Source organism: Danio rerio, chromosome 1 (assembly GCF_049306965.1).
Source record: "Danio rerio strain Tuebingen ecotype United States chromosome 1, GRCz12tu, whole genome shotgun sequence".
NCBI lineage: Eukaryota > Metazoa > Chordata > Actinopteri > Cypriniformes > Danionidae > Danio > Danio rerio.
Window position 1 is genome coordinate 54147287 of NC_133176.1, and position 13793 is coordinate 54161079.

General features: G+C 37.5%; 2 protein-coding genes across 6 annotated transcripts in view; one reads left to right on the plus strand and one right to left on the minus strand.

Annotated features, from left to right (window-relative positions):
• zgc:154142 overlaps nt 1-8479 on the minus strand; it is a 43244-nt gene extending 34765 nt beyond the window's left edge. Inside the window, exons 1-4 of the mRNA NM_001099240.1 lie at nt 8299-8479; nt 6163-6299; nt 3579-3672; nt 1643-1783 (exon numbers count right to left, since the gene is read on the minus strand). Coding sequence (NP_001092710.1) covers nt 1643-1783; nt 3579-3672; nt 6163-6299; nt 8299-8425 — 499 coding nt within the window. The 5' untranslated portion in view covers nt 8426-8479. The remainder of the gene's footprint in view (nt 1-1642; nt 1784-3578; nt 3673-6162; nt 6300-8298) is intronic.
• otx2a (orthodenticle homeobox 2a) overlaps nt 1-13793 on the plus strand; it is a 238883-nt gene that overhangs the window by 136544 nt on the left and 88546 nt on the right. For all 5 annotated transcript variants that reach the window (XM_073908412.1, XM_073908452.1, XM_073908639.1 and 2 more), the window contains one exon: nt 3549-3704. The gene's annotated coding sequence lies outside the window, so the exon portion shown is untranslated. The remainder of the gene's footprint in view (nt 1-3548; nt 3705-13793) is intronic.

Consider the following 13793-nt stretch of genomic DNA (forward strand, 5'->3'; position numbering starts at 1 on the left):
CCAATACACACACACACACACACACACACACACACACACTGACACAGAGGAACAACAGAGATTTTGCTCTTTTGAAAGAAACCAAAATGGGTTTTCTGACAGCCTCCCGTTTTTTAATACGCACACACTTACAATCATGTACACACACACACACACACACACACACAACAGTAATGGCAGAGATTTAGCTGCATAGAAAGACAGCAAAACAAATTCACTCATAGGACCTATCTTCTGAATACACACATTTAAAATTACAAATGCACACACACACATTTTTATAATACACACACGCACACACTCACACACACATTCATATAATACACATGCAAACACACATTCGTATCATACACACATGCACACACATACACACGCCTTCACGTCCACACTCATAAACACATGCACACACTCACACATACACACACTCTCACTCACACACACACACACACAATCACATACCGTACATACTGTATGCACACTCATACCCACATGCACACAATCATACACACGTACAAACACACACTCATAAATATGTTCACACTCTCATCCATACATGCACACACAAACACGCACACACTTATAAACATGCACAAACTCTCACACACATACTAGTACCCACATGCACACACACACATTCATGTCATACACACATTCAAACAGTCATGCACACACTCATATAATTGCACACCCTCTCACACACACACTCATAAAAATGTGCACATACTCTTACACACACACTCACACCCACATGCACACACTCTCATACGTACATGCACACACAAGCACACACACACTTATAAACACATGCGCATACTCTCTCACACACACTCATAAACACATGCACACACTCTCACACGCATTCATTATACACACATTCAGCCACTCATGCACACACTTTCACATGCACTTAGACACATGCACGCCCTCTCTTACACACACTCTTAAACACGTGCACACACACTCACACACACACATGTTAACATATGCACATACTCTTTCACACACACACTCATGCACACACTCACATGCCGACTCTCTCTCTCTCACACACACACATGCACACACACTAATAAACACATCAACACGTTCTCTCACACACACACACAAGTTAACATATGCACATACTCTTTCACACACACACTCATGCACACACTCACATGCCGACTCTCTCTCTCTCACACACACACACACACACACACTTTCACACCCACACTTATTATCACGTGCACATACTCTCTCACACATGCACACACTCATACACACATGCACACACTCACACGCACAAACACACACACTCTCACAAAGTCTCTCTCACACACGCGCACACACACACACACACACACACAGGAATAGAGCGGCTGAGATTTAGCTGCATAGAAAGACACCAAAACAAATTTCCCAGCAGTGCTTCCCTTTTGAATACACACACTCGCTCACACGTACACACACACACACACATACACACAGAGACTGAAGTACTGTTTCTAGGTCAGCTGCAGTGAGACTCTTCTAGCAGTCTCTCAGTGTGTGTGCGTGTGTGCTGATATGAAAGGCGCAGAGCAGACGTGTGTATTGTTCGGATGTGTAATAGTGCTGTTATGAACTGAAGCTGTGATGTGAGTGTGTGTGTGTGTGTCTTCACCTGACGTCTGCCCAGGGCTCACAGCGCGATACACAGCTCTGAATCCTGTGTCCGTGTGTCTGTCGTTGGTGTCGAAGTACACAAAGAGGCTGTTTCCCAAAGACACGATGGCTCTCGGCGTGGAATAGCCACAGTACTTCCCTGTAGGAAGAAGAAACTCTCAGTGTGTGATTTATTTAATTTATTCTAATGAAAATGAAGCCTAATTTAGGATACTTCTGCGTTTTTTTGTATTGTTTTGCCATTTTGCATATACTATTATCGCGTTAACGGTACTTTTTTAGTACCATTACTAAACATTACATATTTTTTAGCAATTCTTCTTACCATGATGTGAAAAACTTGCATACATACTGTATGAATTATACATTTAAAATGTCAGATATACACTCACCGGCCACTTTATTAGGTACACCTTACTAGTACCGAGTTGGACCCCTATTTGCCTTCAGAACTGCCTTAATCCTTCGTGGCACAGATTCAACAAGGTACTGGAAATATTCCTCAGAGATTTTGCTCCATATTGACATGACAGCATCACACAGTTGCTGCAGATTTGTCGGCTGCACATCCATGATGTGAATCTCCCATTACACCACATCCCAAAGGTGCTCTATTGGATTTAGTTCTGGTGACTGTGGAGGCCATTGAGTACAGTGAACTCATTGTAATGTTCAAGAAATCAGTCTGAGATGATTCACGCTTTATGACAGTGCGTTATTCTGCTGGAAGTAGCCATCAGACGATGGGTACACTGTGGTCATAAAGAGATGGACATGGTCAGCAACAATACTCAGGTAGGCTGTGGCGTTGGCACGATGCTCAACTAGTACTAATGGGCCCAAAGTGTGTCAATAAAATGTTCCCCACACCATTACACCACCACCACCAACCTGAACCATTGATACAAGGCAGGATGGATCCAATTTTGACCCTGCCATCCGAATGTTGCAGCAGAAATCGAGACTCATCAGACCAGGCAACATTTTTTTAATCTTCTATTGTTCAATTTTTGTGAGCCTGTGTGAATTGTAGCCTCAGTTTCCTGTTCCTAGCTGACAGGAGTGGCACTCGGTGTGGTCTTCTGCTGCTGTAGCCCATCTTCCTCAAGGTTGGACATGTTGTGTATTCAGAGATGCTCTTCTGCAGACCTCGGTTTTAAGAAGTCATTGTTTGAGTTACTGTTGCCTTTCTATCAGCTCCAACCAGTCTGGCCATTCTCCTCTGACCTCTGACATCAACAAGGCATTTGTGCCCACAGAACTGCCTCACTGGATATTTTCTTTTTTTCAGACCATTCTCTGTAAACCCTAAAGATGGTTTTGCGTGAAATTCTCAGTATATCAGCAGTTTCTGAAATACTCAGACCAGCCCGTCTGGCACCAACAACCCTGCCATGTTTAAAGTCACTTAAATCACCCTTCTTCCCCATTCTGATGCTCGATTTGAACGGCAGCAGATCGTCTTGTCCATGTCTACATGCCTAAATGCATTTTGTAATTGGTTGATTAGAAATTTGCATTAACGAGCAGTTGGACAGGTGTACCTAACAAAGTGGCCGGTGAGTTTATATGTATAATAAAATAAAATAAAAAAACACACATTAAGGGTTTAGATTATCAAGTTATCCTTTACTTTACATACAATCTAAAGGAGAAAAGCTTTCTTTTCGCATAATATTATCTCTCATTACATTTTAAGTGTGCAGTTTTTTTCTTGTAGAGTATGAGTTCTGTCATGCAGTATAAGCGATGGTTCAACAGCCCCCTCAATAAAAAAAAAAAACAGTGATCGGTTGCATTCTGTCAGAAGAGAATGGTCTCCTGCCCTCTGGAATGAACACAGGCAGATTCCTCCTGCGCTCGTGGTAATTAACTTACACATTTTTTTTACTGACTCTCTGCAGGGATTGGAAATGATGACCGTCAAGACTCACCGATGGTGCCGAGTTCATCCCTCAGAGAGACGGAGTCGGCCTGACACATGCTGGAGTCCTCGATGGAGAAATGCTCAAACCACAGATGAACCACCTGCAGGAACACACTCATCTGCTGAGGCTGAGGCACACTTTATACATATCATATATATTTTTCTCGGTGGAGAAACTAAATTTCACTGAATTGAATTGTGAGCTTTAATTCTAAATTAATAAATGACAATACACTATAAAAATATCTGTTAATAAGCAGTTTTCCGTAATTTTTCATTTATGTTTTTATTTTCCCCTATTTATTGATGCTTTTGAATTGCATTATAGGACTTTGATTTTTCTTGCAACAACTTTTAACCTTGAAACGTTTGAAAAAGTGACTGTTATTAATATTTTTTATAGTTTAAACTGATATATTGTCTGGGTTGGTGTTGTATATTACAATACAAACAGCTGGTAATAAACTGCCTGTAAATTTTCTGTTATTTTACAGACTTATTTCTCTAAATATAATTTATTTTCATTGTATTATTTCAAACTACTAAAATGTCCATAAAAATCACAGTTTCAACTTTAAAAGTGGACAGAGTCCTCCAATGCAATTCATAACCGTAAATAAACAGAAATCACTTGTGAATCACAACATACTGAAACTGCTCATTAACATATTTTTTACAGTGGAGTGTTTTCTTACAGACTATACAGTACTTGAATAATCTTTATTTACAACCTATTAGAGCATTTAAAGGAATATACAGTTGAAGTCAGAATTGTTAGCCCCCCTTTGAAGTTTTTTTCTTTTTTAAATATTTCCCAAACGATGTTTAACAGAGCAAGGAAATTTTCACAGTATGTCTGATAATATTTTTTCTTCTGGAGAAAATCTTTTTCTTTTATTTCGGCTAGAATAAAAGCAGTTTTTAATTTTTGAAAAAACATTTTAAGGTCAATATTATTAGCCCCTTTAAGCTATTTATTTTTTCAATAGTCTACAGAACAAACCATCGTTATACAATAACTTGCCTTAGTTAACCTCATTAACCTAGTTCAGCTTTTATATATCACTTTAAGCTGTATAGAAGTGTCTTGAAAAATGTCTAGTCAAATATTATTTACTGTCATCATGGCAAAGATAAAATAAATCAGTTATTAGAAAGGAGTTATTAAAACTATTATGATTAGAAATGTGCTGAATAAATCATCTCTCCATTAAACAGAAATTGGGGGGGAAAATAAACGGGTGGCTAATAATTCAGACTTCAACTGTATATATAGTGTTTTGAAAAATTATGTCAAATAAATGTGCTGTAAGATAAAATTTATATTTACATTTCCTGGTTATTCAGTTGATTAAAATGTGTTGTATGATGGGTTGGTTAACATTAAGCCTTATATAAATTGCAATTTAAAAATGTATATTATTTAAATATTTACTGTTATTTTAGGAAAATAAAATGAATAATATATGGATTTTTTATATCGTTCAATTATTATTTTTCATTTTTTAACATTTATTTATGTATTTATTTGCCTTTTTTATCGTAATTTTATTAAGCCAAAAAGTTCTCAAAATTAACTTGGCAAGTTAGGGTAATTAGTCAAGTTATTGTATAATGATGGTTTGTTCTGTAGACTATCGAGAAAATATATAGCTTAAAAGGGCTAATAATTTTGTCCCTATAATGGCGTTAAAAAAATTAAAAACTGCTTTTATTCTAGCCGAAATAAAACAAATAAGACTTTCTCCAGAGGAAAAAATATTATCAGACATACTGTGAAAATTTCCTTGCTCTTAAACATCATTTGGGAAATATTTAAAAAAGAAAAAAAAATCAAAGAGGGGCTATTCAACTGTGTGTGTGTGTGTGTGTGTGTGTGTGTGTGTGTGTGTGTGTGTGTGTGTGTGTGTGTGTGTGTGTGTGTGTGTGTGCGCGTGCGTGCGTCTGTCTGTGTGTGTGTGTGTGTGTGTGTGTGTGTGTGTGTGTGCATATAATTTATTTTATTAATTTAGCAAAAATAAAAATTCTTTCAGAGTAATTCTATATCTCTATACTTTTTAAAATGTTCTATTATTACTTTTCATAATTTAGACTTTTTTTTAGTTCTACTATAAATGTTTTAGGGTTTTTTTTAATGGATGCTTTATTTTATTTAGATTTTGAGTCGAAGTTTACTTGAGTGTAAATAGCATTTGGAGAATGTTATCAAAATGAATACTTATACAGAGTAATGCCAAGAAATAAAAGAATAGAAAACCCACAATATTTACCAAAATAACACTCCATTCAACTAAATCCTTAGCTAAAGACTTTCCACTGGAAAAACAATGACATCATGGAACAAGGATTCTATTACGGTCACTATTAGAATGTTTACTGAACGTTTCCAGAATGTTAGCCAAAGCTCTGAGCACATTCCCTGGTGATCTTTGTCAACAGCAACATTTTAAACCAAAATATGACGTTGTTTTGAAGACTCTGTTTTTAGATCCTCAAATGAAGGGCCAGAAAGCAGTGTACAGTAGGTCATTCTCACAGTGTGCTAATGAGCAGCTAGCAGCTAATGAGCTGAGCTGAGTGTCACCCGCTACCTTATTGGCTTCCACTGTGATGTGCCAGGCGCAGCTCATGCCATTGTTGTAGCTGTTGGGGTGATTCCCACTGGAAAACTCCCCGGAGGAGGCGGTGAGCTCCTGCAGACCCTTGCATCCCCCCTCCGTCTGCTCATCTGTGGACAGACACAGCAGCAGCGATACACTTTGACATGGCCTGTGTAAACCGATTGATTATTTTCCCTCAGGTGAAGCTGTGTTCATGGATTCAGCCTCGCCGAACATAATGCAGGTTTAGCCTGCGGACTGATCATGTTAGTGTATATATTAGTAGCTGTATCATGACATATACTGAAGCAAATCACAGTCCACAATACCTTCATGTTGTCCCAACACAAATCCATTAAGTTAACTTCATCGTTTTTACAAATTTAAGTGGATTTGAATATAAAGTAATTAAGATGTGCCCAGAGAAACCTCAACAATTGTGTTGATTTGTTTTTTTACCCTGTTCATCTGCTTTTGCTTACTTGGAGAAATGCTTGAGGTGTTATTTTACTCCTGTGAATTGTTTGCATTATTGTGCCGATATCCTGGAAGTAGAAAGTGATTACTGGAGCTATTTTCGAGAGTGTTGCACAGTTTTACTTCCTAATTTACATTTATATAGTGCTTTCTGGAGAGGAGGATGCTGAATTGCATTGCACAGGTTTCACAATCACGTTGTTCCCGTTGGTCTGATTCAACCAAATGTTTAGTCGTTTGTCATAAACTCTGAGAGATCAAATTCCCCAGGTTTTCTTGACATGTGAGTTTCAGTAGTTATGAACAGATCATTTAAATCAGTGAATCACTGGAGACTCGCTCTGAAATCAATTAAATCAGTGAGTTTTTAATGGTGAGTCACTCTGAACAGATCATTTGAATCAATGAGTTTTAAATGGAGATTCACTCTTAATGAATCATTTTAATTAGCGAGGTTGTAACTGGAGGTTCACTCTAAAATCATTTGAACCAGCGAGGTTTTACTTGAACATTCACTCTGAAATAACTTGAATCAGTGAGGTTTTAACTGGAGATTCACTCTGAAATCATTTGAATCAGTGAGGTTTTAACTGGAAATTCACTCTGAAATCATTTGAATCAGTGAGGTTTTAACTGGAGATTCACTCTGAAATCATTTGAATCAGTGAGGTTTTAACTGGAGATTCACTCTGAAATTATTTGAACCAGCAAGGTTGTAACTGGAGGTTCACTCTGAAATCATTTAAACCAGTAAGGTTTTTAATGGAGATTCACTCTTAATGAATCATTTGAATTAAACTAGATTATAACTGAAGATTCCCTCTGAAATCATTTGAACCAGCGAGGTTTTAACTGGAGACTTTCTCTAAATCATTTGAATCAGTGAGGCTTTAACTGGAGACTTCCTCTAAATCATTTGAATCAGTGAGGTTTTAACTGGAGACTTCCTCTAAATCATTTGAAATAGTAAGATTTTTAATGGAGATTCACTCTTAATGAATCATTTGAATCAGTGAGTTTTAACTGGAGATTCACTCCGAATGGATTATTTAAATCAGTAACTCATTTGCTGGAGTATCACTCAAAATTATTTAAATTGGTGAGTTTTTAACCAGAGATTCACTCTGAATGCATCATTTGAATTAGTGAATTATTCACTGCAGACACAATCTAAATTAATTTGAATTTATGAGATTTTAACTGGAGATTCACTGAATTCTGAATGGATCATTTGAATCAATGAATAATTTACTAGAGATTGACTCTGAATGGATGATTTGAATCAGTAAATAATTTACTGGAGACTCAGTTTGAAATCATTTATTCTTTGAATTTTAACTGAAGTTTCACGCTGAACGGATCATTTGAATCAGTCAATCATTTACTGCAGACTCACTCTGAATGAATCATTTGACTTAGTGAATCATTTACTGCAGGTGCACTATGAACGGATCATTTGAATCATTTAGTTGTTAACTCATTCACAGATCTAGTCAGTCTAGTCTAATTCACAAATTAAATACTCGCAACTTGTACAATACAGTAAAGGTTCCCTAAAACAATAATATTCTGATAAAGTACTGATACTTCAAATATTCTTAAACACAGTAGTGGATTAAGAAATACAGCTCTGAAGTAGCAGAAACTCACCTTTTGTACTTGAGTTGTTCCTTTCAAGGACAAAGACCACAACTAGTCCAACACAGACTGCAGCCAGGGCCACAAACAGGAAGATCAGACTCTTCTCTAGTCCCGTCAGACCTTTCTTGGACTTCATCTGTGCTGATGGTTGATGTCCAGTGCACAGACCGTGTGATTTGTGTCCTCAGATGGAGATGACGGAGCAGCGTTCCCCTCACTGACGCTCTAATATTTATAATGTTGCACTGACCTTTGTGGAGATGTACTTTAGTCTCAGATGGGCTGGCTGAAAAGGCACTTTCTGCCAGTGTCTTCTTGACACTTTTTGCTGTATGTGCAACAGATCAGATTGTACCTTTAGGAACTCATGCTGGTTTTATCTTGGAGGGCTTATCGGTGAAGGGAAAGCTGTGATTACAGTCTCAAATGATTAACTAGAGAAATATCTTACATTGCAAAAAAATAATTTCTCTCTAAGAGGTTTAATCTTGTTTGTAGTCCAAATATCCCAAACGTCTTAAATTTCTGAAATGTACCCCTATATACATTTCTGTAGAGTGCCAAAAAGGTGTGGCGGCTGTGTACGCTTTTTAAGATCTGAAATTTCTCTTGAGTGGCATTTGCACCTGCTGTTTTCGTAAAAATCCACTAGAGGCCGCTGTCTACTGACCTATCGACTGACCGACCCTCCTCCTTCACAAAACCCAACCAATAGGGTTTTCAAAAGCACAAATTGTCCTGCCCGTCTTCTTCCACATTGTCCGGTTTCCCCCACAGTCCAAACACATGGTCTAAAGGTAAATTGTGTAAACAAAGTTGTCCATAGTGTATGAGTGCGTTTGAATGAGTGTGTATGGGTGTTTCCCAGTACTGGGTTGTGGCTGAAAGGGCATTTGCTGTGTAAAACGTATGCCGGAATGGTTGTCGGTTTATTCCACTGTGGTGACCCCTGATAAATAAGAGACTAAGCTGAAGGAAAATGAATGAATGTTTTTGCCCATAGAACTCGACTCAATTGCTTCCGATGTGTTTTAGTCTGGAACTTATTGGTACCTTCCTTAAAAATGTGACATGTAGGAAAGCAAGTGCGAATTGAATTTGAGCTAAAGATATCCCTTTTGACCTTCATGTGTGGGAACACTGCTGCATACTAGTTCATACAAATACCTGGATCTATTGAGTCTAAAAATAAACACCCCGAGGGCCAGCAATTGACTGAACACTTTGTACCTGGGAAGAAGAAAAAAATAAAAGTCAACAGGGAAGAAAGAGAGCAGCTTGCAGTGCCGCACATACTGTCAAGGCCTGTTTTGCTCGGGCATTGAATGGGGCTGAATGAAAGAGGGTCTTTATATAGAGAAGGAGCCCGTATACAGTTGATGTCAGAATGAATAGCCCTCCTGAATTATTAGCCCTATGTTTATTTTTTTCTGTTTAATGGAAATGTGTCTTTCAGCACATTTTAATCATAATAGTTATAATATCTCATCTCTAATAACTGATTTATTTTATCTTTGCCGTGATGGCAGAAAATAATATTTGACTAGATTTTTTTCAAGACACTTCTATACAGCTTAAAGTGACATTTAAAGGCTTAACTAGGTTAATTAGGCAGGTATTTAGGCAAGTTATTGTTTAATTATGGTTTGTTCTGTAGGCAATCCGATAATATATATTGCTTAAGAAGGCTAATAATTTAAACCCTAAAATGATTTTTTTAAAAATAAAAACTGCTTTTATTCTAGCCAAAATAAAACCAATAAGACTTTCTCCAGAAGAAAAAATATTAGAGGAAATACTGTGAAAATTTCCTTGCTCTGTTAAACATTATTTGTGAAATATTTGAAAATTAAATTCACAGGAGGGCTAATCATTTTGACTTCAACTGTATGTGCTCCGCTCTGTTGGAGCCTTTGGAAATCAGCGGCACTTTCTGGAAAAAACTGCAGAGAGTTGTGCACAGAGTGGCACTTCATTATCTCATAAAGATAACGAGGAACTGTGTGTGGCTCATTTGGAGATTGGATTATTATGTTATCTTCATGTCGTAGAAGAGATTTGATCCTTCTAAGTGTATTTTTGATTAATACTTCAGCTTTTTTACTCATGCATTGTGAGTGTACCTTGTATGTGAAATATATACAGTATTTAACATGAGATATCTTAAAATCACCATCACAACGAACTATTCTCATGACTGACATTTACTAGAAATGATTTAGTATCGGTATTATCAGTGTCATCACTTTTCCTTAAAATATCTTACCCTCCTTATCCATCTCTAATGAAGATGCATTTAATGATGTGGGGGTATCACTTACCGGCCACTTTATTAGGTACACCTGTCCAACTGCTTGTTAAGGCAAATTTCTAATCAGCCAATCACATGGCAGCAACTCGTCAGGATGGGGAAGAAAGGGGATTTAAGTGACTTTCAACATGGCATAGTTGTTGGTTCCAGACGGGCTGGTCTGAGTATTTCAGAAACTGCTGATTTACTGAGATTTTCAAGCACAACCATCTCTAGGGTTTACAGAGAATGGTCTGAAAAAAAGAAAATATCCAGTGAGGCAGTTCTGTGGGCGCAAATGCCTTGTTGATGTCAGAGTTGATGTTGACTGGTCGAGCTGAAAAAAAGGCAACAGTAACTCAAATAATCACTCGTTACAACTGAGGTCTGCAGAAGAGCATCTCTGAACACAAAACACATCCAACCTTGAGGCAGATGGGCTACAGCAGCAGAAGACCACACCGGGTGCCACTCCAGTCAGCTAAGAACATCAAACTGAGGCTACAATTTGGACAGGCTCACCAAAATTGGACAATAGAAGATTGGAAAAACGCTGCCTGGTCTGATGAGTCTCGATTTCTGCTGCAACATTCGGATGGTAGGGTCAGAATTTGGCATCAACAACATGAAAGCATGGATCCATCCTGCCTTGTATCAACGGTTTAGGTTGGTGGTGGTGGTGTAATGGTGTGGGGGATATTTTCTTGGCACACTTTGGGCCCATTAGTACCAATTGAGCTTCTTGTCAACGCCCCAGCATGAGCATTGTTGCTGACCATGTCCATCCCTTTATGACCACAGTGTACCCATCTTCTGATGGCTACTTCCAGCAGGATAATGCTCCATGTCATAAAGCTCGAATCATCTCAGACTGGTTTCTTGAACATGACAATGAGTTCACTGTACTCAATGGCCTCCACAGTCACCAGAACTCAATCCATTAGAGCACATTTGGAATGTGATGGAACAGAAGATTCACATCATGGGTGTGTAGCCAACAAATCTGCAGCAACTGCCTAATGCTATCATGTCAATATGGAGCAAAATCTCTGAGGAATATTTCCAGTATCTTGTTGAATCCATGCCACGAAGGATTAAGGCAGTTCTGAAGGCAAAGGGGGGTCCAACCCGGTGCTAGTAAGGTGTACCTAATAAAGTGGCTGGTGAGTGTATATTATAAAAGATGCTTACTATGTTTACCGATCAAATGATGAAAAATTAATTATATATATATATATATATATATATATATATATATATATATATATATATATATATATATATATATATATATATAATTATTTTTTAGGGTTTTTTCACTTTTATGTGAAAAGGATCTCAACCTGGGAATCAAACTCAGGTCATTGTGAGCACCATGGTGCTATATGTGGCACACTAAACCACTAGGCTATTGGTGCCGACACGAAAGTAAATTTTAACACATATTTAAAAAAAAAAAAAGTTCAAATGTGATATATTTCTTGTCCACCCAGCCTGATCTCACGAGGAAACATAACTATTTTATGTTTTGCTAGTTTAATGGCTAATCATAACATATTTGTAATTTCAATGGTTGAAAAAAATAAATGGCCCTTGTCCTCATATGTTGTTATCTTATATGCTATTTGTATATTTTTAATATAAGTGAAATACTAATTTGAACTTGTATGTAATTTGCATATAATGCCGTATATCAGGTTTCTATGTGAGACACCTCAGAGTCAGAATTGAACAACTGATTCATTTTGGAATAGACTCCCAGCTCTAATTAACATACAATATCTATAAATAATTATCAGTTTACATGAACTATTTCAGGCGGCTTACATTAACACTTATGCTTGTAGCAGAATCTTTTATGCAAAGCCATTAGTTGAGGAGCACAGAGAGTTTGCATTAGTGCGCAATGCCAGGTTCAATTCAGTTTCAATTCACTGAAAATCGAGGCCTCAAGATTGGGATAAAAATAGTAAAGCGAGAGCTCATGCTATTGGAACAGGATCTCCTGCTGTCCAGGCATGTGTGGGCCACAGTGTCCAGCTACTGGCACATGATCTGGACTGTCACTGTTTTCTAGGAGGCGAAGCTGTGAGTGAAAAGCGCCATATTGTCAGGATTTAATTAAGACGAGAGGCGAGTGAAGGGCAGGCGGCGTCTCAGTGTGAGATCAGCAGTGTGGAGAGAGGAGATGATGGTCTGTCACCCTGCGGCTCTTTCTGCAGTTTTTATTTAACGCTTATTACGAGTCGATGAGGAGGAGACTGCAGATTTTACTGCAAATTGTGGATGTTAGGAAGCGACAGTGCTGTCAGCCCATAACCAGAATGACCATGATTCTGTTGCTCAGATGAAGAGTTCAAAAACACTGACAAGTCGAAAAGATTGATGACAGTCAAAATTACATTTAAACATCTGATGGATCTGTTTACACTTCTGAAATTATCTGTCTGTCCATCCGTCCGTCCGTCCGTCCGTCCGTCTGTCTGTCTGTCTGTCTGTCTATCTATCTATCTATCTATCTATCTATCTATCTATCTATCTATCTATCTATCTATCTATCTATCTATCTATCTATCTATCTATCTATCTGTCTATCTATATATCTACCTGTTCATCCGTCCGCCTATCTATCTATCTATCTATCTATCTATCTATCTATCTATCTATCTATCTATCTATCTATCTATCTATCTATCTATCTATCTATCTATCTATCTATCTATCTATCTATCTATCTGTCTATCTATCTGTCTATCTACATATCTACCTGTTCATCCGTCCGCCTATCTATCTATCTATCTATCTATCTATCTATCTATCTATCTATCTATCTATCTATCTATCTATCTATCTATCTATCTATCTATCTATCTATCTATCTATCTATCTATCTATCTATCTATCTATCTATCTATCTATCTATCTATCTATCTATCTGTCTATCTATCTGTCTGTCTGTCTGTCTGTCCATCCATCCGCCTATCTATCCATCCGCCTATCTATCTATCTATCTATCTATCTATCTATCTATCTATCTATCTATCTATCTATCTATCTATCTATCTATCTATCTATCTATCTATCTATCTATCTATCTATCTATCTATCTGTCTATCTATCTATCTATCTATCTATCTATCTATCTATCTATCTATCTATCTATCTACCTGTTCATCCGTCCGCCTATCTATCTATCTATCTATCTATCTATCTA